A 27017-nucleotide genomic window follows, 5' to 3' on the forward strand; every position below is an offset into this window, starting at 1 on the left:
TTAAATAGATAAAAAAAATTAATTAAAAAACAAATAACAATTAATAGAATAAGAACTAAAGTGATATAAAAATAAAATTGAATCAAATTGTAAAGGATAAAATTGAAATAATAATAATAATAAAAATTCATAATAAAATATATAGTAATAAAAAATTTAATAACTAGATTTGATATAATTAACAAATAACATTATATTTTTGAATTGTTTCAACTTTTAAAAAGTGTAATACAAAATAAATAAAAAATACCTTTTTGGAAAACAACCAAATTTTTCCACAAAGTAAAAACTGTTTTTCTTTTATCAATTTTTTAATAATAAATAAATATTAAAAAATATAAAAATTATTTTTCATGAACCACAAAAATAGTCAAAATCAAATCTTTATATGAGTTTTACAGATGAGTTAACCAGATAAGTTACTCCCGGTTTGACTATATCAATGTTTTGAAAGCAAACTCAAGTTTTTGTTTTTTTTTTAATGTAACATTCTACATGTGAATGATTTAGTTGTAAAAACTTAAAACTTTTATAAAGATTAAAGAATATAAAAAAAAAAAAAAACACAAGCGGTGAGTAGTTTTTGGAGAACAGGAAGAGGCTGCAAATCAATGCAATGCCCACTCCACTCATTATTAAAATCCTTTTCATTTTAATTTACCTAAGTTAATTTACCTGAATCATGATTCACATCTTGTACTGAGTTGACTCAGTCGAGTTTCATAGAATTTGTTTCCTCTTAGTTAGGGAATCAATCATCCTGAGCACACAATTCTGCAAGTCTTTGACTCAGGAGAGAGGCCCATTGCCTTAAGAGCAATGAAATTTGGAAATATAATAAAGGCCCAAAGTGAAGATATATCGTCAAGTCCATTAAAAATGATGTAGACATCACGACAATGACCTTCAACCTTGTCCGTTGTCCATTAAAAATGAGGAAAATGGATCAATCGATCGATCTTAAATTACTGACGCTAAAATTGTAAGAGTAAACTTTAAACTAAGTAAAAAAGATTGGTAGAAATCTCTCTCTCTCCCCCCCTCTCTCGTGCACACGCACACAGAGGAGGAGATAAGGTCAGAATTAGAACATGCACACACAGAGGAGGAGATAAGGTCAGAATTAGAAAATTTGAAGTCCTTTTCCTTCCTTCACCCAAAGGAAAGGTTGCTGGCCTTGGTTTTTGTGTTGTTGAAATGTTATAATCTATAGCCTCATCCTAAGAGATAGATGTTTATTACACTATTGACTTAGTATTCTCATATTTCTAATTTGTTATGAGTGTTTCTTTCAGAAATGGCTTTGAACAGCCATATTGACCTTTTCTTATATTAAAAAAAAAAAAACTAAGTTAGTTGGTGGTAGGTAAGTTTCATTAATGTCCAATGTTAGAAGAACATAAACCTACTACCCGTGCAGTGAGTCCAATTGATATGCACTTGTAATTAAGAATATACTTAGAGTATACACGGGACCAACCTACATCTGATATTTAATAATACTGAAGATAGGTAGGCAGAAGATAGGTATTTTACTATTGAAACAATGGTGTTCCGACGAAAATAAAGCTAAAAAAAATCTAAAAAAGAATAGCGCAACCGGTTTATGATTATCCATTAGAATTTAATCAAAATATCAAAAAAAAAATTTCAATTTTTTTTAGGGTCCAGATGTAGATTTTAATATCTGTCGGGTGTAAAATTATACGATAAAGTATATCCTCGGGTGTTAAAGATACAAGGCAAAAAATAAATGCGATGCTAATTTTTTGGCTTTAGAATGATTATGATTTAATCCGATAAGGTAGAGATTCTCTCATGAAAAGAAATCTGTCTTGAACCTTAAACATAACCAATGAATAGAAACCCGACCTAGAAACAATCAAACAACAATACAGTTTATCTTAGGTAGGGTGCACTGGAAATGATGTGTCTTTTCCTTGCACAACCAATCCCACACTCAGACTCTCGCAGACCATAGATTCCTAGTAACTATTATATTAGGTGGCGACTTCTGAACATTAAACATAATTTTAAACTTCAATCATTCTAAAAGATTGGTTAAAAAACAATTTGAAATTTCAATTTTTTTTAAGATTGTAACCTTTTTTCATATTATTTTAACAAGTGCTATTTCTTTACAACCCATCATGGTGTTTTGTGCTTTTTTTACATATAAAAAGTTTATTTAATTGATAAAATATTTTTGTTTGTTGTTTGATTAAATACCATTTGATTTTTATTTTTTATAACATTTAAAGGCACTTTTTTTTTTACAAACCTCCACTGTGGTTTTCTTTACTTGAACTTTATTAGGTAGCTTTCCTTTGCATGTTAGCTTTTATTATCTTATGGTTAGAAAAAAAATCCAAAAAAACAAGTTATTGAATCCATCCGTGCCCATTGCTGATTTTACAAGTTTGGTGACTTAACTCGAGATGATCCAAGTCAAATAAAATATTGTCATCTTAGTGTATAAAAAGAAAACTTAAAAAGAAATTAACTTGATTTTTTTTTTTAATATCAAATTAGATTTTAACTAGGTCATATTGGGTAGGCTCCTATCCAATTCAATTTGAAATCCAATACATGTAAGGGCTCGGTTTGGGAGGTCTCTTAACTTCTCAACTTGATCTTTTTATTAGCGTTAATAACTCTTTTAAATGTTTAATTATATCTTTAATACTCCATATATTTTATTAAATAGACGTGATACATTTTTGACTTATTGTTAATAACCTAATTTTTACCTCTTTTAAAAAACATATAAATTGTGCATTTGATAATTTTGTAGACAAAACTGGACATATTATAAAAAAAAAGTTATTTAAAAAATTAAAAAAAATAAAAATAAAAATTATGATTTGGGATGAAATCAAACAAATAATGAAATTTTAGAAGCAAAAAGTGATCTAAAACTGGTACAAGCAAGCCAACTATAGTTTTGAGGAACAATTAGGAGTTTGATTGAAAAGAAAATTAAAGAAAAAAAAGTTGAAATATTTGACCAAATTTACTTAAGAGACAGGTTGGAGAGACAAATCATGTTTGAGATAAAGAAACGAGGTTTGTAAGAAAGTTATGTAGACTTACATTTATTATATATTAGGGAAAAAATATCTTTTTGTTTAATTTGATTTTTCATGTTGATCACGGGGCAAACAATAATTTATTAAATTTTAGATTGAAAACAAAAAACAGACTAAAAATACAGGAGTATTTTTATAATTATCCTTAAAATTTATTAAGGAAAGAAAGAAAAAAAAATTCAACAATAGAATACCAAAGTATAAAATATAGAGAAATCCAATGATAAATCTTAAATTTGTTAGAAAAAGTCATGTTTAGTTCACTTACTTTCCTCTTTTTACTCTACAATTTCTTTAGTTTTTGCAAATTTAATTTTAGTTCAAAATTCATTTCATAACATTTTCAGCCATTGAGTTTAATAAATAAAAGAGAAAGTCGTTTGAAAATACTGAAAGAGCAATAAAATTGGTGAATGAGCACTTTTTAGAGACGAAACTCATCTTTCTTGATACCAACAAGTTTTATTATACGAGAAAAAGTTTAATGGTGGTTGTTTCTTTCTATAAACATACATGCATGAAAAGTACATTGAGTTTCTTTTAATTTTTTTATTTGGTTGATTTTTATTTTTTGAATGATTTTGGGATTTTGTTTTTAGTACATGCAGGTTTTTATGGTGTTTTTATATGAAAATGGATTGAAAAGTAGGTTCTTAGGTTTGACTTATTGACTTTTTTAAATAGTGATTAATTTTTTTTATATGTTTTTAGTTGCATGATATTTCAAAGAAATTAGTTAGATTTGTCCTAAACAAGATTAAGATAAAAAGAATAATCAATGTAAAATATTTGCATACATATCTATATTTTATTTCTACTATGAAGACTAATTAACTTCATGTTTTAATATTAAATTAGTGACAACAACTCCTTTTGATTTATTAGTTCAGATATATTTTTAACTTGTTTTTATAAAATATAAATAGCATCTTTTCATATCTTAATTTAAAAAATGTTAATTATTGAACTTCATAATTTATTTTGGCGTGTTTTTTATAAAGTTATTATGGCCTCAAACAAACATCTTGATATTGGATTGAAACTCAAATTTTTTAGCATTAATTTTTTAATCATATCATTAAATAAAAATAGTTTTTTTTAAGTTATTAAATCTAGTGAAGTTCATAAATTCAGATCATGAATTTTACAAATTAAAATTATTGTTGGAAGAGCTAATATTAAAATTAATAATTTAATATTATCATCAAATAACGTTTTTATATTTAAAAAAAATTATTTACCTCACAACGGAGTACAGGTAAATAGAATAGTAGAAGTCAGAACACGAGACACTAACGTCAGTTGAACTAATTCATAATTGATATGCTTTATATGAGCAATTAAAATATCAAAAGATTTCTGGGTTAATTTTTAGTTCCCCATCATTTGATGCAGTGCTTGCTATTTTTTCCAGATTGGTGATATCTTCTGATTGTTACTTGTTGTAGATCTCATTACTTCTACTAACATCAAAGGATTTGCAAAATAACTTCATGTTTTCTTTATTTATTTTTAAATTAACTGAAAAATAAATTTATCTGCTAAAATTCAGCTAATTAAACCAACTAAATCCGATCTAAACTTGATTAAGTTATCATTAAAAAAAAAAATATATGCTACTTTAATAAATCTAAATTGATGTAATAATTCAATAACTCATGAATTTAGAACTGTTTAGGAGTATGGGAATGTTTGATTTTCAAAGTATTTTTTGTTTGGAAATGTATCAAAATAATATATATTTTTTATTTTAAAAAAATTATTTTTAATATCAGCACATCAAAATAATAAAAAAACTAAAAAAAATATTAAATTGAAACAAATAAAAAAATAAATAAAAAATATTTTTTTTAAAAAAATATTTTTAAAATATCTAATAATCATTCACATTATTTTATTTTCTTAAATGAAAAAAAAAAAGTCGCGTACGAGAGAACCTTTGTTATTAATATCACATGCAAAGTTTTTAAAATAAAATTATTGTCGTCGTGAAAATGACAGGGAATTGATCTCTTCTCACAATTATTTTATGGCCAGGTGCTGTGGTTGTTAGGGCAGGTGGTCAGTTCCTCAATCAGAGAGGTAATGTGTGTAGTTGAAATAGACTCCCTAGTTAAAAAAAAAACAACACCCTATTAAATCAAATAAAAAAAAAACAATTTGAAGCATCAAAGGGTGAAATAGAAAAAATAGAAGGACTGAAATAAAATAAAACCACAAAAGAGGGTGAAAAAGAGAAACAGCAGTTGGATGCCACCAATAGCCTTGGTCTAATTACAGATTGCCTAAGTTTGATGCAGGAGATAGTCATTGCAGATTTTAGTTGCCTAAGTTTGATCCTTTGTTGAGTTCCTTGCAAGTCTTTTTTTTCTCCTTATTCATAATTTTCAAAAAAAAAAAAAAACATTTACCGATCATAGCTTTAGATTAATTATATGTGTTATTGGAAGCGATGAAGAGCTACTATCATGTGCGATGAAGAGCTACTATCATGTGTCAAAGTGATCATCATCAACCTTCCATTCCTTTCTCTCTCTCTTTTTTTTTTTTTGCTAGGTGAGTACTTGTACATATTATTCTTTTATTTGTTCGTAATTATCTTTATATTATGCTTTTTATCTTAATTATTTCATAAAATTGCATTTTTGTGGGAATTGCTGCTTTAAACTCATAAATGTAAACTATTTTTTTTCAATGTATTCGTTAGATCGGTGGTATTTTTTTTCAATGATCTATGAACTATTGTGTAAATAATTGTTATGTTAGGACAAGGAATTAAATGTTTATCGTTCTACTTATACCTTGCCTTGTTGCTCTTGAAGCTGGCTTCCATACAGAGCTGAAGGCCTTCTCCTTCTGTTCCTCTCGCTATATTTTATTATTGAGCAGTCAGTACCGGTGCTTTCCGCATATATTTTCACAAATTAAGGTAATAAAATTACTATTTTCATTCTCTAAATGCCTATTTACTTGTAATGACTCACTCTCACAGTCGGCATTCTTATATCTCTAATTTTTTAGACTGGTGAAAAATGGCTATCGAAAGTGTTGGTGGATCCATTGTATCTAAGATAGCAGAACTCTTGGTGGAACCAACAATAAGGCAGTTCCGTTACATGTTCTGTTTCAACAATTTTGTTCAAGAATTCGATGAACAAATGATGAACCTGGCTTTGGCATTTTATCCTCTGCAAGATGCTGTCGATGTTGCTAAAAGGAATGCTGAAGAAATTGAGATTAATGTCAACACATGGCTGGAAAAAGCAAAAAACGAAATTGAAGGTGTGAATCATTTGCAAAATGAAAAGGGAAAAATTGGCAAATGCTTTACTTGGTGTCCAAATCCGACGCGACAATTGAAGTTAAGCAAGGCACTGGCAAAGAAGACGGAGACTTTGAGAAAACTTGAAGCAAACAGTAAGTTTCCAAAAGTGTCCTACAAACCACCTCTTCAAGGCATAGAATTTCTTCCATCGGAGGAATTGACGCCTTCAGAATCGTCAAAAGCAGCTTTCGAACAGATTATGAAAGCTCTCAAAGATGACAATGTCAATATGATCGGACTGTACGGCATGGGAGGGGTGGGTAAAACCACTCTAGTGAAAGAAGTAGGAAGGAGAGCCAAAGAGTCGAAGCTGTTTGATGAAGTTTTGATGGCTACACTGTCCCAGAATCCAAATGTCATAGACATTCAGGATCGAATGGCAGATAGTTTAGGTCTGCATTTTGGCGAAAAGACTAAAGAAGGGAGAGCAGATCGATTATGGCAGAGACTGAAGACAGAGAAGAAGATGCTTATAATCCTGGATGATGTTTGGAAAGTTCTTAACTTGAAAGAGATAGGGATCCCATTTGGTGATGCTCACAGGGGTTGTAAAATTCTTCTAACAACACGTCTTGAAAACATATGTTCTTCTATGAAGTGCCAGCCAAAAGTGTTCTTAAGTCTCTTATCAGAAAATGAAGCATGGGGTTTATTCAAAATCAATGCAGGTTTACATGATGAGGACTCTACCTTGAACACAGTGGCGAAGGAGGTTGCGAGAGAATGTAAAGGATTGCCTATAGCACTTGTGACAGTGGGAAGGGCTTTAAGAGATAAATCTGCTGTTGAGTGGGAAGTAGCGTCTAAAGAGCTCAAAAACTCTCAATTTCGGCACATGGATGAACTTGATGAACAAGAAAATGCATATGCATGTCTTAAGTTGAGCTATGATTATTTGAAGCACGAGAAAGCCAAGTTATGTTTCTTGCTATGCTGTTTATTTCCAGAAGATTACGACATTCCAATCGAGGAGTTGACGAGATATGCAGTTGCCTATGGGTTACATCAAGATGTGGAGTCCATTGAAGATGCAAGGAAACGAGTTTGCGCAACACTCTCTTGATTCATTGCATAAAATTTTTTCATGTGAAAGATGTTTTTCATCTCAAGAAAGCAACTTAATTGTGCCTCAAGTCAAGTCAAGACATTTTAAAGTGCAGTTTTATGTTTGTTTGGTACATAAATACAAAGTACTTTTAAAAAATATATTTCATTTAAAATATTATTTTATATTTACATTTTAAAGTGTGGTGTTATGTTTGTTTGGTACAGGGGGGATATAAAGTACTTTTTAAAAATATATTTCATTTGAAATATTTTTTTATGTTTATATTTTAAAGTGTGATTTTATGTTTGTTTGGTACAGGGATATGAAGTACTTTTTAAAAATATATTTCATTTGAAATATTTTTTTATGTTTATTTATTTTTTATAATAGTACATCAAAATCATTAAAAAATTAATTTATTATTTTTTCAAGTAAAATGTATTTTTTAAACTCATCAAAAAACATAAACTTCCACACTTTCAAAGATTTTGCAATTTTGATGGAGACCCTTAAAAATTACTATACTCTCAAATTGAGCTTATACACTTTGAGTCATTCAAGGACTCCACATCGATCTAGATTTTGCAATTTTGATGGAGACCCTTAAAAACAATCAAAGAGCTTTTGTGCAGCTTATATAAATAAATGTATGATTGATCATTCGGATGAGAATGCGAGTGTGTGTTTGGACCTCCATTATGCGGTCCATTCTTTAATTTTCAAAGGGTTTGGTTGTGAAAAGATGGCGGTGGACCCCCAACTTTAATTTTTTTTTTTAAATAAGCTATAATTTTGATGTTTTTATGATTAAAAAGAAGGAAAAAAAACATAATACCATTATAAATCCCTTACAAAAATTATCACTCAACCTTTTCTTCCATGCATTTTTTAGATATATTCTTTCCCATAACTACAAATTAAAACTATTATGATTCCGGTCATCTTTGATATATCTTTTAATAATTGAATTAAATAAATAAAAATCCACTAGCTCTTTCTTAACAAAAAAAATGGAAAAATAAGTGACTCGAAGTCATTGAAGCAATCTCAGTGCATTGCTTTCCATTGATCATGTCATTGCTGGCTGAGCCACGTGACCATATAGAGCAGTTGGACCCAAATAGGTAAACCTAGCTAGATATTATAATGGGAGAAAAAGGAGTAACAAGGTATGGCCCCAGACATGATTGATATATACGTGTATGATATGATATGACATGATTTTCCCCTTACCATTATTATTTGGCACATGATACTGATTTGATATATTTTTTTGTAGTTGCCGTTGTGCTATTTCTAAGGCGTTTGATTGTCTCTCCCTGTTTCAGACAAACAAGGCCGTGTTTGTTTTGTTTCTATAAAGCACTATCGTTACCTGTTTTTACCATTCGCAAATTACTAGGTAAAAACCTTCGAGGCATCAAACCATGTTTTCAAATATCCCGTGAATTCCACAAGGATAGAGGAGAACAGGACATGAACATGGAACATGTTTATCTTAATTATAGATTTGAGAATATTTAGTTAATTAAAGCATACTATAATTTTATATGGGTGCAACTAAAAACTCTTTCTTGAAATATTAATTAAAAAAACTATAATTTATACTTTTTATTAAATTTATATTTTCAAAACGCATTCACAAAAACTACTATAATGCATGTGTTTATTTGTGTGACCAACCATTAAATTAGTTGCGGAAATAACAAATCACGTCCTCAAATTTTATCCAAAAAAAAATAAAGAGGCTCCTAATATTAATTAGCATTAATCAAACTACAGAAGGATTTGACTGATAGGCCTAATTGTTTTCGTTAAGATGCATTTAATGCAAAGCCTAGCATCGATTGCAATATTGGAAATTTTAATTTCCATAGTTTGTCCATTCACAAGTCATGTAATTTTAAACCCCCCTCTCGGAGAACCGAATAAATGCTTTACATGATTGGTTCAAACGGCTGCGTTTCTTTAGGTTTGATCAATTCTTTTGCATAGCCCATGTTTAATGGCTAATCGGTTGCACTTTAAATTTTTTTAAAAACATATTAAAATAATATTATTTTTTATATCAATCCATTAAAAAAATATAAATATATAAGAAAATTAATTTATAAATAAAAATAAAAAAATATTAATTTGAAGTACATAAAAAAATAAATAAAATTTAATTTTTTTTCAAAAATATTTTAAAAATATCTAATAATCATTCAAATTATTTTATTTTCTTAAACGAAAAAAAAAAAGTCGCGTACGAGAGAACCTTTGTTATTAATATCTCATGCAAAGTTTTTAAAACAACATTATTGTCGTCGTGAAAATGACAGGGAATTGACCTCTTCTCACCATTTTTTATCAAACCTTAGTCATTGCAGATTTTAGTTGCCTAAGTTTGATCCCTTGTTGAGTTCCTTATTCATAATTTTCTAAAAAAGTTTTTTTTTCTCCTTATTCATAATTTTCTAAAAAAGAAACAAAAAAAAAAAGAAGACCGATCATAGCTTTAGATTAATTATGTGTTATTGGAAGAGATGAGGAGCTAGTATCATTCGTGCAGGTGTCAAAGTGATCATCATCAGCCTTCCATTCCTTACTCTCTTTGCTAGGTGAGCACTTGTGCATATTATTCTTAATTTTATTTGTTCGTAATGATCTTTATATTATGCTTTTTATCTTAATTATGTCATAAAATTGCATTTTTGTGGGAATTGCTGCTTTAAACTCATAAGTGTAAACTATTTTGTTTCAATGTATTCGTTAGATCGGTGGTATGCTATCTTTCACTAATGAAATTCTTTTTATTGGTTTTGAGAAGAAAAAAAAAAGTATTTCTATCTTTGTTTTATGGAAAAAGCACATAGATAAAAAAGAAATGGGTGTATGATGCAGAGATAGTCATTACAGATTTTAGTTGCCTAAGATTGATCCTTTGTTGAGTTCGTTCCATTAATTATATTTCCTTGCAAGTCTTTTTTTCTCCTTTATTCATATTTTTTTTAAATTAAATGTGTTATTGGAAGCGATGAGCAGCTCGTATCATTCGTGCAGGTGTCAAAGTGATCATCATCATCCTTCCATACAGAGACTGGTGGAAAATGGCTATCGAAAGTGTTGGTGGATCCGCTGTATCTAAGATAGCAGAGCTCTTGGTGGAACCAGCAATAAGGCAGTTCCGTTACATGTTCTGCTTCAACAATTTTGTTCACGAATTCATTGAACGAAAGCAGAGCCTTGCTTTAGCGCTAGATCGTCTACAAAATGAGGTCATAGTTGCTGAAAGGAAGGCTGAAGAAATTGAGAAAGATGTCAGTAAATGGCTGGAAGATGCAAACAACGAAATTGAAGGCGTGAATCCTTTGGAAAATGAAATAGGAAGAAATGGCAAATGCTTGACTTGGTGTCCAAATTGGATGCGACAATTCAAGTTAAGCAAGGCACTGGCAAAGAAGACGGAGACTTTGAGAAAACTTGAAGAAAATAGCAGAAAATTTCCAAAAGTGTCCCACAAAACACCTCTTCAAGACATAGAATTTCTTCCATCAGAGGGACTCACACCCTCGGAATCATCAAACGAAGCTTTCGAACAGATAATGAAAGATCTCAAAGATGACACTATCAATATTATCGGACTGTACGGCATGGGAGGGGTGGGTAAAACCACCCTGGTCAAAGAAGTAGGTAGGGGAGCCAAAGAGTTGCAGCTTGTTGATGAAGTTTTGATAGCCACGGTGTCCCAGAATCCAAATGTCACAGACATGCAGGATCAAATGGCAGATAGTTTAGGTCTGCATTTTGACGGAAAGAGTGAAAAGGGGAGAGCAGGTCGGTTATGGCAGAGACTTCAGGGAAAGAAGATGCTTATAATCCTCGATGATGCTTGGAAAGATATTGACTTGAAAGAGATAGGGATCCCATTTGGTGATGCTCACAGGAGTTGTAAAATTCTTCTAACAACACGTCTTGAAAACATATGTTCTTCTATGAAGTGCCAGCAAAAAGTGTTATTAAGAGTCTTATCTGAAAATGAAGCATGGGCTTTATTCAAAATCAATGCAGGTTTACGTGATGAGGACTCTGACTTGAACAGAGTGGCAAAGGAGGTTGCGAGAGAATGTAAAGGATTGCCTATAGCACTTGTGACAGTGGGAAGGGCTCTAAGAGATAAATCTGCAGTTGAGTGGGAAGTAGCATTTGATCAGCTAAAAAAGTCTCAATTTCCGGACATGGAACAAATTGATGAACAAAAAAATGCATATGCATGTCTTAAGTTGAGCTATGATTATTTGAAGCACGAGAAAACCAAGTTATGTTTCTTGCTATGCTGTTTATTTCCAGAAGATTACAACATTCCAATTGAGGACTTGACAAGATACGCAGTTGGCTATGGGTTACATCAAGATGTGGAGTCCATTGAAGATGCAAGGAAACGAGTTTATGTGGCAATCAAAAACCTCAAAGCTTGTTGTATGCTGTTAGGAACTGAAACTGAAGAATATGTCAAAATGCATGACTTGGTTCGTGATGTTGCTATTCAGATAGCATCATCAGAAAAATACGGATTCATGGTAAAGGCTGGCTTTGGGTTGAAGGAGTGGCCAATGAGGAATAAAAGCTTTGAAGGATGTACAGTAATCTCGTTAATGGGCAATAAACTAACAGATCTTCCTGAAGGATTGGTGTGTCCACAGCTCAAAGTTCTATTATTAGAACTGGATCGTGGTTTGAATGTTCCAGAGAGGTTTTTTGAAGGGATGAAAGAAATTGAAGTTTTGTCTCTAAAGGGAGGGTGTTTTTCATTGCAATCACTTCAATTCTCAACGAACCTTCAATCGTTGCTGTTGATGGAGTGTAAATGCAAGGACCTCATTTGGTTGAGAAAGCTGCAAAGACTTGAGATTCTTGGTTTTATAGGGCGCGACTCCAGTGAAGAATTACCTGGTGAAATGGGGGAGCTCAAGGAGTTGAGGTTGTTGGACGTGACAGGTTGTCGAAATCTAGGAAGGATTCCTGTGAATTTGATTGGAAGTTTGAAGAAGTTAGAAGAGCTGTTGATCGGGCGAAACAGCTTTAAGGAATGGGATGTCGTTGGGACAAGCAGGGGAGGAATGAATGCAAGCCTCACAGAACTAAATTCGCTGTCTCATTTAGCTGTATTATCATTGAAGATACCGAAGGTTGAAAGCATTCCCAGAGATTTTGTTTTTCCCAGGTTGCTCAAATATGATATAGTGTTAGGGATTGAGTTACTCTATAAAAAATACCCAACTGCAAAGACAAGATTATATTTGGGTGAAATCAGCGCCACATCCTTAAATGCAAAGACATTTGAGCAGTTGTTTCCTACTGTGTCTCAAATTGTTTTCATGAGAGTGAAGGGTTTAAGAAATATAGTATTGTCCTCTGATCAGATGACCACCCATGGCCATGGGTCGCAAAAGGACCTCTTACAAAGATTAGAACATGTCAAAGTGGAAAAATGTGGGGATATTCGCACTCTGTTTCCAGCAAAATGGCGGCAAGCTATGAAAAATCTAAAAAGTGTGGAAATTTATGAATGCGAATCATTGGAAGAGGTATTTGAATTGGGTGAGGCTGATGAAGGAACTAATTGGGTGAGGCTGCGGCTGCTGTCATCTTTAACAACGTTACAGCTGCACCGGTTACCTGAGCTCAAATGGATATGGAAGGGGCCCATTAGACATGTCAGCCTTCAAAGTCTTATTCATCTGGAGTTGTCGTTTCTTGACAAACTGACATTTATCTTCACACCGTTCCTCGCTCAAAGTCTTATTCATCTGGAAACACTACAGATAGGAAATTGCCGTGGATTGAAGCGTCTTATCAGAGAGAAGGATGACGAAGGGGAAATAATTCCAGAGTCTTTTGGCTTCCCAAAATTAAAAACTCTCTCTATATGGGGCTGTGATAAACTGGAATATGTCTTCCCTGTCTCCGTGTCTCCAAGTCTTCAGAACCTGGAAGAGATGGAGATTCGTGAAGCTAACAATTTAAAGCAAGTATTTTACAGTGGAGAAGGAGATGACATCATCGTCAAGTCTAAAATTAAAGATGGCATCATCAACTTCCCTCAGCTAAGAAAATTGTCTCTTTCAAAGTGCAGCTTTTTTGGTCCAAAGGATTTTGCTGTCCAATTGCCTTCTTTGCAATGTCTAAGCATCTCTGGCCACGAAGAAGGGGGTAATTTGTTGGCACAGCTTCGAGTACGTCCTTTATATTTCTCCATTTTTTTTCTTTTCTAATTTAAATTGTCAACTTCAATACATTGTGATAATTTGTTGATAAGTTCTTTAACCATCCACTGAATTTAATTGATGATTTAAATTGGCTTAGGAAGTTAGACATCAATTACTGTAATGTAATTTCTTATTTCTAAACCTAAAGTAAATGGATAAATGCTAGCAAATCCTTTAGCCATCCACTGAATTTTAAAGGAGTGAAATTGAGGCTTTTCCGCCGATTAATGGAAAATATTTGGACCCGATGATAAAGCTTCGTCTGAGAATATTGAGTTTTTTGTTTCAGTGCTGCAACTTATGAACTGTTCAAAAAATTAATAAAGTTAGAGTCAAAATGTAAAAATTGAAACTTTCTTTTTAAATACAATATTCCAAATTTGTGTTGAATTCAAAAAACATATATTTTTAAATATTTTTCATGTTTTTGTTTCTTCAATTGTTTTCACTTTTTTATGAAAAAAATAATTTAAATGATCAATAATCAAGCATTTTTATTAAAAAAATTTACTAATATGTAAAATTCAAATTATTTTCTTTTATATTTTTATTTTTTGATAATGTCATATTTGTTTTATAAATCGAATATAAAAAATTAACTTTTGAGTTAATAAGTGTATTTTTTCATGATTGCTTTTAATTTAACTAATATAAAATAATAGTTTATATTCAGTTTATCATAAATATGAAAAAATATGATTTTATATTCCCATTGTTTTTTTTTTAAGCAGGGATTTATGAATTTGAAAGAAATATCTATTGAAAACTTGGAAGGAGTACAAGATTTAATGCAAGTTGAACGTTTGGTAACTAATAGAAGAGGTGGGCATGAACTGTCGCTCGTGAGTTCGGAAACATTACACTTGAACTTATTGCCAGACTTGAGTTGTATTTGGAAGGGTCTCGTGCCGAGCAATTTGACTACTTTGGACGTGAAAAAGTGTGACAGACTGACACATGTATTCACAAACAGCATCATTGCTAGTCTAATTCAACTGAAATTTCTAGATATATCAAATTGCGAGGAATTGGAGCAAATTATTGCTAAGGATAATGACGATGAAAATGATCAAATATTGTCAGGAAGTGATCTCAAATCTTCATGCTTCCCTAATCTGTGTCGGCTTGAGATCAGAGGATGCAACAAGTTGAAGATTCTCTTCCCAGTAGCCATGGCTTCAGGTCTCAAAAAGCTCCAAATACTTAGAGTAAGAGAATCCCCTCAATTATTTGGAGTATTTGGGCAGGGTGATCATGCTTCAGCTGTCAATGTTGAGAAGGAGATGGTGCTCCCTGATCTGCAGGAGTTGTTGCTTGTACAATTACCAAGTATTTCCTGCTTCAGTCATGGATGTTATGATTTCTTGTTCCCTCATTTGCAGAAGTTGGAGGTGGATGGATGCCCAAAGCTGACCACAACATTTGCTACTACATCAAATGACTCAATGAGTGCTCAATCAGAGGTGCTGCTGATTTGACTTGATTTCTGGCCTCTCGGTTAGTTTGAAAAGCACACAATAATTACTATGAATTACATCTAACAAATTGGTACCCTTGTTTTCTTTTGATGCAGGGGTTTATGAATTTGAAAAAAATATCTATTGGAAACATGAAAGGAGTACAAGATTTAATGCAAGTTGGACGTTTGGTAACTAATAGAAGAAGGGGGCATGAACTTTCGCTCGTGAGTTTGGAAACATTACACTTGAACTTATTGCCTGACATGAGGTGTATATGGAAGGGTCTCGTGCCGAGCAATTTGACTACTTTGAAGGTGAAAAAGTGTGACAGACTGACACATGTATTCACAAACAGCATGATTGCTAGTCTACTTCAACTGAAATTTCTAGATATATCAAATTGTGAGGAATTGGAGCAAATTATTGCTAAGGATAATGACGATGAAAATGATCAAATATTGTCAGGAAGTGATCTCCAATCTTCATGCTTCCCTAATCTGTGTCGGCTTGAGATCAGAGGATGCAACAAGTTGAAGAGTCTCTTCCCAGTAGCCATGGCTTCAGGTCTCAAAAAGCTCCGAATACTTAGAGTAAGAGAATCCTCTCAATTATTGGGAGTATTTGGGCAGGGTGATCATGCTTTGACTGTTAATGTTGAGAAGGAGATAGTGCTCCCTGATCTGCAGGAGTTGTTGCTTGTACAATTACCAAGTATTTCCTGCTTTAGTCCTGGATGTTATAATTTCTTTTTCCCTTGTTTGTCAATTTTGAGGGTTTGTCAATGTCCAAAGTTGACCACAGAATCTGCTACTACATCAAATGACTCAATGAGTGCTCAATCAGAGGTGCTGCTGATTTGACTTGATTTCTTGCATCTCGTTTAGTTTGAAAAGCGCACAATAATTACTATGAATTACATCTAACAAATTGGTACCCTTGTTTTCTTTTGATGCAGGGGTTTATGAATTTGAAAAAAATATCTATTAGAAACTTGAAAGGAGTACAAGATTTAATGCAAGTTGGACGTTTGGTAACTAATAGAAGAAGTAGGCATGAACTTTCACTCGTGAGTTTGGAAACATTAAACTTGAACTTATTGCCTGACATGAGGTGTATATGGAAGGGTCTCGTGCCGAGCAATTTGACTACTTTGGAGGTGAAAAAGTGTGACAGACTAACACATGTATTCACAAACAGCATGATTACTAGTCTAATTCAACTGAAATTTCTAGATATATCAAACTGTGAGGAATTGGAGCAAATTATTTCTAAGGATAATGATGATGAAAAGGATCAGATATTGTCAGGAAGTGATCTCCAATCTTCATGCTTCCCTAATCTGTGGCGACTTGAGATCAGAGGATGCAACAAGTTGAAGAGTCTCTTCCCAGTAGCCATGGCTTCAGGTCTCAAAAAGCTTCGAATACTAAGAGTAAGAGAATCCCCTCAATTATTGGGAGTATTTGGGCAGGGTGATCATGCTTCAGCTGTCAATGTTGGGAAGGAGATGGTGCTCCCTGATCTGCAGGAGTTGTTGCTTGTACAATTACCAAGTATTTCCTACTTCAGTCATGGATGTTATGATTTCATATTCCCTTGTTTGTTGATGTTGGAGGTGCGTCAATGTCCAAAGCTGACCACAAAATTTGCTACTACATCAAATAGTTCAATGAGTGCTCAATCAGAGGTGCTGCATATTTGACATGATTTCTTGCCTCTCTTTTAGTGTTTTTATTTCTTGTTTCCCTCAACAATAAGACTAACAAGTTAGAATGTGTATGCCATTCTTGAATTGGCTTTGCAGGTATCTCAAGTAGCTGAGGGTTCAAGCACTGGTTGCTCCGTGCCAACTAGCACTTGTAGAAACTGGACCCGAAATAAAGGGTGGGAAGAGGATGGAGTTGTTCATGATGATTGAGTTAGATGATTAGTTTGGCATTGGAATTTGAAAAACATGCTAATAATTATTTCTTGCAGGTAAAATGGATGCAATTATTTATTTTCTATCCTTTTTTAAATGGCTAAATTAAATCAACATATTACCTCGATATGCATCAGGTTCGTTGGTTACCTATTACATGATCACCTCGATATTAGGTGATTTCACGAGGATTCATGTCTTTGAGTTGTGGTTTGGTGGGAAGTAATTTCAGCTGTTTCATTAGCTATGGGATACAATTTGGCTTCACATTGTAAGAGTCTTATTTACCATAGAACTCCCAAAACAAGGTTTTTAACTTATCTATCTATGTATGAACCTCAAGAAATAAGGGTTTCTGCTTGTTTGCCCATTTGTGTTTCTTTTTCAAGTGTCTGAACCTAAAAAACAAGGGCATAATGTTTGCTCATTTGTGTGCTTATTGTTTAATGTGTGGATTCTCATTCTCCTCGTCAACGTGTTTTTTCTATCATTTTGATGTTCTATTTCTATTACGTATTCTTTATGTGGTGACAATTTTTTTTTTTTTTTTGAAGTTTGTATTTTCATATATAGCAAGTCACTTGATTAACTTGTTATTGTGCGTACCGTACAGTAATATGGTTTCTACATGAATATATATATATAAATAAATGTGAATGAGTATATATATATATATATATATATAAAATCAACTTACAAATTTATTGACAGAAAATGAATTCCAATGTAGATTCAGTAAAAGGATAAATGTAACTATCTCAAAACAATGTTGAGAAGGAAGAAAAGATTAATAGAATAAAAATAAAATAAATAGACTTTTAAAAAGCAAAGAGTTTTTAATGTTAAATTTTTTTATTTATTTAATAAACCCAATTTTGTATTAAAAAAAAACATAACTCTATTTTATAACTGATTTTTTTAGCAGACACGGTTTTTCATTTACCATAACACACATATATATTTTTTTTAGAATAGTTAACATGTCATATTAACATACGGTATAATTATATTATAATAATCAACAAGAATGAAGAATTATACCATATATAAAATAATAAATCAAAAGCATCAATGAAAAAGAAATTCTCTTTCTATTTGGGCTATGTAAAGCTGAACTAACTAGATTAATTTTGTCTAATAGCAACAACTAGTACATTAAATTTGGATTATTGTTGAATTAATATTTCATAAATTATTTCAAATAAAATAAGTAACAATTAAAAGAATAAAGATCAAATTTAATAGATAAAAATTTTTAATTAAAAAATGATAAGGGAAAAGCAAATAACAATAATAAAAATGAATAGCAAAATTAATATAAAAATTAAATTATAAGGGATGAAATTGAAAAATAAATATTCAAAATAAAATATATATAGCAATCAAAAGTTTGAGAATCAAATTTGATATAATCAGCAAATAATATGATATTTCTAAATTTTTCACAACTTCCGGAAAGTGTTTTCCGCTCAAAATAAAAGGAAAACAGTTTCTTGAAAACTAAGTCAAGTTTTTCTTTCACTGTAAAGTGTTTTTCATTGACTGGAAAGTGTTTTCTGTTGACCAATTTTTTTTAATAATAAATAAATATATAAAAATTTAAAAAATAATTTTTTAAAAATCACTTTTCAAAAAAACAAAAACAACCTTAGGAATCATCGTAAGCACACAATTCTGCAAGTCTTGACTCAATTCTGCAAGTCTTGACTCAGGAGAGAGGCCCATTGCCTTAAGAGTAATGAGAGTTGGATATATAATAAAGGCCCAAAGTGAAGAAGTCCCACTTGAACTGAACCCTAGTCGTAGGCTTTGGATTCCTTGGAAACCCATATGATTTAGGTGTCAAGATAAATGCTCGGCTGAACAAAATTCCTTGCTTTTTTTCTTCTCTCTTTTTTTTATTCTACCCATATAATACATGACTATTATAAAATAATCAGTTTTACATTCACCCAAATAAATCTGCTACTTAACAGATTAATCCACAATTCAATTGATCATATTAAAAGTAAGATTTATTTTTATTATTTTAAATAAAAATAATAAACTTGAATTGTATAACTCGGTTTAACTTATAGTCCAGTGACAAACTTTTTTTCAAGCATATTTTTGTAACAAAACTAATTCCGTACCTATTCACATAATGTAATGAAAATAGTTAAGGTATACATGTATTTTGACAAACGGTAAAGGCCCAAAACTGAAGATCTGAACCAAAACAGTCTAAATCCCTTCTACTACTTGAACTCTCTTGAACTAATTATATGCCCATAAATCCTATCTCTAATTAAGTATAGAACGTGATTAAAATTGTATTTTTTTAAAATTAAAATTTTTTATTTAAAATTAATTTTTTAATATTTTAAAATTATTTTGATACGTTAATATTAAAAAAAAATTTAAAAAAATTTTAAAAAAATATTATTTTAATATATTTCAAAATAAAAAAAAATTTAAACCATGATTGTTATTAAACTTTCTAACACCCTCTTCTATTTCTATGAAAAACCTATGATGTAGACATCACGACAATGACCTTCAACCTTGTCCGTTGTCCATTAAAAATGAGGAAAATGGATCAATCGATCGATGTTCATATATTTTAAACCATGCCATGTTAAATTATTGACCCTAAAATTGTAAGAGTAAACTTTAAACTAAGTACAAAAGATTGGTAGAAAGCCGCCACCCCCCCCCCCCCCCCCCCCCCCCCCCCCTCCCCCGGGGGCGCGCACACACACGGAGGAGGAGATAAGGTCAGAATTAGAAAATTTTAAGTCCTTTTCCTTCACCCCAAGGAAAGTTGGCTGGTCTTGGTTTTTGTGTTGTTGAAAAGTCATAATCTACAACCTCATCTTCTTTTTATAACAAAACAACTATATCCAGGTCATACTAAGAGAGAGATAGATGTTTATTACACTATTGACTTAGTATTCTCATATTTCTAATTTGTTATGAGTGTTCTTTCGGAAATGGCTTTGAACAGGCATATTGACTTCTTCTTATATTAAAAAAAAAAAACTAAGTTATGTAAGTTTCAATGTCCAATGTCTCTGTACACAATACAGCATGCATATATATTTTTTTATTCGAATGTTAAGATGTATTTTCATGTCAATTAATATTAAATTATCTTTCCAGAATATTATATCACTTTGATGTATTAAAAAAGACTTAATACATTTATTTATAAGTTGATCTCGAGATTTGAACTAAAATAATAATAACAAAAAAAAACCTAATGAGAATCTCAGAAGATTTATATATATATAAAAAAACCTAATGAGAATGAAATCAGCTTCTTAACATCAAATCAACTTCTTAAGATTTATATAAAAAAAACTTACTAATTAAATTGAAATCTATCATAAAAAAACCTAATGAGAATCTCAGAAGATACAAGGCAGGATGCATGCGCATATATTTCCCAAGAGTTATAATTAACAACAAATCATACAATCATTTTGATTATAGTTGAAGTGTTTTATTTTAAAAATCTTTCTGCTGAGATAATGATATTCCGATGAAAATAAAATTATAAAAAATACAAATAAAAGTATTGATATGTAAAACTAAAAGAATAATCTAAAATAACTTTGAGAGGTAGCTCAACTAGTCAGGATTTGAGTTTACTTCCTAATAGTCACGAGTTCTAGTCCTCTCATGGCTACTGAAGATTTACATGGTCGTTAACTTCACAATCCGTAAGATTAATTAAAATACACGCAAGCTGACACAACTACTTACATTAATAATAATAATAATAAAAAAAAAATTCAAGAGAATATATACAAATATAAGTCGAAACCTACCGCCATTTTCGTTAGAAGAACATAAACCTACTGCCCGTGTAGTGAGTCAACTTGATATGCACTTGTAATTAAGAATATACTTAGAGTATACACGGGACCAACCTACACGTGATATTTAATACTGAAGATAGGTAGGCAGAAGCTAATTCATTTGTAGGATTCGATGTTTATCTCTCTGGATTAAATAATTATATTCTTTGCTTCGTATCGGCTGGCAAGAATCGAGAGGTAATTCATTAATCGCAAGATCAATCTTTGCTATTGATTTTTCATTAATCGCAAGATCCATATTCCATTTAGCTTTATTCATGTAAATATTTTTATAGATTTCGACTTGTTCAGTGATTTCAATGTAAATGTACTAGAATCTTTTGCAATAAAATAAATTATAATTAAATCTTTGAATAAATTCATTCATTCATCAACGTTATGTTACTGAAACAACATTCAATTAATCACTGAACAAGTTGATTAATTCAAACAACACGCATTCAATCAATTAATTCAGTCAACTACTGCATGTAGAATAAAAACTTGGATTTATCGTTCACCTAACCACTTTGTAATTTTATGGATTGCTTAGCACATACTTCGATATGATCTTAATTACTATTCACTATCATGTTGCTTAATATTGATTGGTTATGTTATTATTGGAAATTCGAATTCCACGAAGTAAACTATAAGGCATGATCGGTTTGGACGAGGATGACTTGATTTGAAAATAAAAAAAATAATTATGATAAGTGAAAGATGGCTTAAGAGTCTAATCACTGCTATTCATGATTTATTTTGTAAGAAGATGGATTTTATCCATTATTTGGTACCTATATATATATTTTTTTTATTGGAGCCTCTTATGTTTTTTTATAATTGATTGAGTCCCTCTACTCTTTCTTTTGTTTTGTAATAGTCCTTCCATCATAATACTTACATGGAATTTTTCTTTTGGATACTAAATTGAATGCTGGACGACGCCTAATCCAATAACTTCTATTTTTTTTAAAAAAAAAACTTCTCTCCTTCAGTATGAAAATTAAATGATTAAAAAAAAATAGCCTAAACAAACCTAATTAATTATAGTAATTCAATTAATTTCCACATGTTTATTTTATTTTATTTATTTCTTTTCATTACATAATCTAAAAAATAAAAGAGTTAATTCAATAGAAAAAATGTCATGTAGACATATATGAGTTTGATGTATTAAAAAAGATTTAATAAATTTATTTGTAAGTTGGTCTCTAAATTTGAACTAAAATAATACTAATATATAATAATAAAATCTTTTTGAGGATCAAACCAACTTTAATTTTTTTTTAAAAAAACTTACTAATTAAAATCTTTGAACTTTGAACTTGAAATTTATTTTAGATTGGGTTCATATTTGAATAGCTTGGAAAATTAACAGGATAAAATTCAGGTAAATTAAATTTGGTTAACAATTTTAATTTTATTGTTTTTTTTTATCAATAACAAAGTTATTTTTTAATTTTTTTTCCTAGAAAAAAAAATCTCAATAAGTAGGCAGCAACAATCAAGTTTTTTTTTAATGACAAAACATATTTGTTTCCGATGAAATTTGCTGACACGACCACATAAATTTTTTCAATTAAACCTATAATAAGATAATGATATTCCAATGAAAATAAAATTATAAAAAATACATATAAAAGTATTGATATGTAAAGCTAAAAGAATAATCTAAAATAACTTTGAGAGGTAACTCAATTAGTCAGGTTTTGGGTCTACTTTCTAATAGTCATGAGTTCTAGTTCCCTTATGGCTACTGGTACATGGTCGTTAACTTCAGAACCTGTGAGATTAGTTGAAATGCACGCAATCTGGTGTAGACACTTACATCTTCTTACAAAATAAATCACGAAAATAACGGTAGGTTTCGACTTATATTTGTATATATTCTCTTGGATTTTTTTTATTATTATTAATATAAATGTTTGCACCAGATTGGTTGCCAAATAAATTGCAGAAGACGTCACACCTTCATCAATTATCAGTTTGATGTATTAAAAAAGATTTAATAAATTTATTTGTAAGTTGGTCTCCAAATTTGAACTAAAATAATAATAATAATAATAATAATAATAAAATCTCTTTGAGCATCAAACCAACTTTAAAATTTATATAGAAAAACTTTCTAATTAAAATTTTTGAGCTTTGAACTTGAAATTTATTCAAGATTGGGTTCATATTTGAATAGCCTGGAAAATTAACCAGGATATAAAATTCAGGTAAAATTTGGTTAACAATTTTATTTTTATTGTTTTTTTATCAATAACAAAGTTATTTTTTAATTTTTTTATCCTAGAAAAAAACAATTCTCAATGAGTGGGCAGCAACAATCAAGTTAATCAAAACATATTTGTTTCCTCAACTTTGCTTTACAATATATTCATGATATGGTCAACTATGACTGTTTTGTGAGTCATTGATCTTTTTCTGTTAGCTAGCTTCACTGCGTAAAAGATACATATTTAACAATTATCAACTAATGGATGAAGCCTATATCCAAACCAATCGCACAGCCTTTCGTCCTCCAAGTTCCTTCTATTTTTCTTATGTACACAATTAACATATCCTCAATTACCCTTTTGATTTTAATTTTTTAATGAATTAATTATGTGAATAAAATTTATAATAAGAGACGTAGAGGAGGGCATGAATAGCACTAGCTAGAAGTCAGTGTATCAATGTTAATGCTCCTCAAAAAGTCAATGCTGGTGAAGTTGGTAGCAAAAATAAATAATAATAAAAACAAATTAATTGAGTAGCTACTAGCTAGAGAGCCAAACGAAATTGCAGAAGACGTTACACCTTCATTATTTAATGGTTGTAACTGCCTATCTAAGGAAACAATATTATAGTATTTAAGATTTTTAAGATTTGAGATTTCATATAATCTTATGTGCAGAACTTGAGAGGGATTCACATAGATTTTGGTGCAGGGAGGGCAACAACCGGACCATTTTGTATTGCTTCTAAGACCTCCCGAAAAACCCAAAAGAAGGAAAAGAAAAAAAAACTCCATGTTATTTCTTTAATACATCCTTAAAGCAAGTTTTTTGTACTTAAAATTTATATAAGTTTATACTATTTTATGTTTAATTTTTATCAAATAAAATAAGATGATGAGACATAAACTCATAATCGCTTGATCAACAAGATTTTGATATCATGTTTCAGAATTATCTCAATTTGAAAACTTCAAATATTGAAGGAGATTCCAAGATATAATTTATATATTTTTTTCTAACAGTAAAACATGACCCACAAGGGTTTACGTGAAGAATATTAGAGTATAAAACCAATCCCGGGAAATAATATAAATTTCTAAATTTTAGACTCTTTGACAAAATTAATTAGTCGAGAACTAATTTGTCTGTGTTGGTTCAAATTCTAACTATGTCAAAGTCTAAGGAATCCCCTCCATTAGGCCTTCATTAGGCACGTAGTTTCCCAAAATCTATCCCATCTAAACTTGAAAGATAATTCAAGGGAGAGAGGGTTTCTCAATATTATGAAAGGAAAACCAACATGGTTAGTACTGGGCATGACCATATTGGAGTAATAATTTTAGGATAATGTACAAGGTTGGTGTGATCACATTTCCAAGCCCCACAAATGAAATTTTCAGAAGCCTTTTTAATTTTCATATATGTTTGAATTTTCTTCTTATTCGTCCACTTGTTAGTTCCTTCACAGAATTTTCAACGAAGAATAAAGGAAAAAACTATGAGTATAACGGTAAATTAATAAAAAGATTCTTCTGTGGGGAATCAGGAACCAGAATAATAATGAATTGGAAATGAGTTAGGTGTTGTAGTGGGAATCGTTGATGAATTCATGGTTTTATAAACGTAATCATTTACTACTGTTCCTGCTCCTACCTTTCACACCTACTGCATGTCCACACAATCATTATTACTATAAATATGTAGCAAGTTTGCCTTCCCATGCATTCCATTTCAAGCAAAAATATTCTTGACTGCTGAGGTAGAGCCACCATTTATCACAGTTTGCAGCAAACATACTTTTTGTGCGATGGCAACACCAACTTCCTTATCGTTCGCCGTCCGAAGGTGCGAACCAGAATTGGTTGCGCCAGCTAAGGCCACACCTCATGAATTCAGACAGCTTTCTGATATTGATCGCCAACTATACCTCCAATTTCAATCACCACATTACAACTTGTATGCACACAATCCATCGATGCAAGGGAAAGATCCTGTGAAGGTAATAAAGGAGGCAATTGCGCAGGCACTTGTGTATTATTACCCTTTTGCTGGTAGGATTAGACAAGGGCCAGACAATAAGCTTATAGTTGATTGTACTGGTGAGGGTGTCTTGTTCATCGAAGCCGATGCCGATGCCACGGTGGAGCAGTTTGGTGATCCAATTCCATCTCCATTCCCATGCTTTCAGGAACTTCTTTACAACGTCCCAGGATCAGAAGGGATCCTCAATACCCCATTATTGATTTTTCAGGTACGTATAGGACATTATTGGCTAATGTTTATTCATTCTTTCATTATTATTATTATTATTATTATTATTATTATTATTATTATCGAGAAAATTAAAAAATATAATTAAAACAATGATGGTAATATTCCATCAATTACATTCTCATAAAGTATTAATAATTTTACATTATATTAACAGGTGACACGCTTGAAGTGTGGTGGTTTTGTACTTGGGCTCCGTCTTAATCACCCAATGACTGATGCATTCGGCATGCTTCAGGTATTGAATGCCATAGGTGAGATTGCACGAGGTGCTCAAGCCCCTTCAATTCTACCTGTGTGGCGAAGGGAACTCCTCTGTGCTAGGAATCCGCCACGAGTTACTTGCAGACACAATGAATATGGTAATGATGCTCCTGTTGCTGTTGATCCTACAGCCAAGGTGCCTGAATTCCACGGCCAGGTTCACGCTGTAGCCCACCGTAGTTTTGTTCTCAACCGCAAGGAATTATCCAACATTCGTAGATGGATTCCTTCTCATTTACACCCATGTTCAAATTTTGAGGTAATAACTGCATGCTTATGGAGATGCTATGCCATAGCATCTCAAGCTAACCCTAATGAGGAGATGCGCATGCAAATGCTTGTCAACGCACGTTCCAAATTTAACCCTCCATTACCGAAAGGATATTATGGTAACGTGCTAGCTTTGCCAGCAGCTGTAACAAATGCTAGGAAGCTTTGCTTAAACTCTTTAGGGTATGCATTGGAAATGATAAGAAATGCCAAGAATAGAATAACTGAGGAGTACATGAGATCATTGGCTGATCTAATGGAGATAACCAAAGGGCAGCCTATAGGGTTACAATCATATGTCGTGTCAGACTTAACAGGTTTTGGGTTCGATCAGGTGGACTATGGATGGGGCAACACAATTTATACTGGGCCACCCAAGGCTATGCCTGATGAAATTTCTATGGCAGGAACCTATTTCCTGCCGTATCGATTCAAGAACGGAGAGCGTGGGGTTATGCTTTTGGTTTCCTTACGTGCACCAGTTATGGAGAGATTTGCAATACTATTAGAGGAATTGGCAAGGCATGACCCAGAAAGAAGCCAAGAACAACAAGAAATGATACCAAGCTCCCTATAAGACAGGAGAGGCTATGATATTATTCTGTTCTTGGCCGGATAAGCCTTTGGTACCAAAAAAAATATTTTAAAGCAGATGGTGGCGAAGTTCCAATAAGCCTTTAAATTTATTTATTACCAGCAAGCCCGTACTCTTTGACCTTGTTGTGATTGTATACTTAGACATATGAGTTGGAGTTTTCATGAAAAATTGGTGATTTGTGTGTTTTCAAATTGTTTACAGTTGTAAAATTTAGGTCTCATGACTATTATTTTGTTTAGTGTGCTATCACTTTTATATTCAATAATAAGATATATATGCCATTTTGTTGAACAAAAATACTTGGAAATCCATTGGACAACAACCATTTATTTTTTCTATTTTTTTGCCCGAGTTAAAGCAACACCATAATAACTTAGGAAAGCTCCATATAAAAAAAGAGAGAAAAAGTCAATGCTAGTGAGGTTGACGTATAAGAGTTTGCAAAACAGAAAC

General features: G+C 31.5%; 3 protein-coding genes and 1 long non-coding RNA gene across 11 annotated transcripts in view; 3 read left to right on the top strand and 1 right to left on the bottom strand.

Annotated features, from left to right (window-relative positions):
* Nucleotides 1–17563, top strand: part of LOC18110646 (uncharacterized) — a 63680-nt gene extending 46117 nt beyond the window's left edge. For 4 of the 8 annotated variants that reach the window (XM_052449941.1, XM_052449458.1, XM_052449951.1 and 1 more), the window contains 4 exons: nt 14445–15176; nt 15287–16018; nt 16129–16860; nt 16978–17563. In XM_052449941.1, coding sequence (XP_052305901.1) covers nt 14445–15176; nt 15287–16018; nt 16129–16860; nt 16978–17091 — 2310 coding nt within the window. In that variant the 3' untranslated portion in view covers nt 17092–17563. Of the gene's footprint in view, nt 1–9883; nt 10066–10507; nt 13681–14444; nt 15177–15286; nt 16019–16128; nt 16861–16977 lie in introns of those variants that run through there. The other 4 variants (XM_024593163.2, XR_008058315.1, XM_052450005.1 and 1 more) reach the window with 4 other exon arrangements.
* Nucleotides 5642–7573, top strand: LOC18110649 (disease resistance protein At4g27190). Its single transcript, XM_052450080.1, has 2 exons — nt 5642–6018; nt 6111–7573. Exon 2 carries the CDS (start codon nt 6122–6124, stop codon nt 7475–7477), a length of 1356 nt encoding a protein of 451 aa, XP_052306040.1. The 5' UTR covers nt 5642–6018; nt 6111–6121; the 3' UTR covers nt 7478–7573.
* On the bottom strand, nt 6366–11048 carry LOC127904956 (uncharacterized). The gene is made up of 2 exons (XR_008058408.1): nt 10973–11048; nt 6366–6536 (listed from the first exon to the last, which is right to left on the bottom strand). It is a non-coding gene; the product is annotated as an uncharacterized LOC127904956 (long non-coding RNA).
* A 7290-nt stretch (nt 17564–24853) lies between the features above and the next one.
* Nucleotides 24854–26802, top strand: LOC18110648 (benzyl alcohol O-benzoyltransferase). The gene is made up of 2 exons (XM_024609879.2): nt 24854–25412; nt 25590–26802. The coding sequence occupies exons 1-2, from the start codon at nt 24969–24971 to the stop codon at nt 26541–26543; spliced, it is 1398 nt and encodes a 465-aa protein (XP_024465647.1). The 5' UTR covers nt 24854–24968; the 3' UTR covers nt 26544–26802.
* Nucleotides 26803–27017: the final 215 nt, after the last annotated feature.

This window comes from Populus trichocarpa, chromosome 1, assembly GCF_000002775.5.
Source record: "Populus trichocarpa isolate Nisqually-1 chromosome 1, P.trichocarpa_v4.1, whole genome shotgun sequence".
NCBI lineage: Eukaryota > Viridiplantae > Streptophyta > Magnoliopsida > Malpighiales > Salicaceae > Populus > Populus trichocarpa.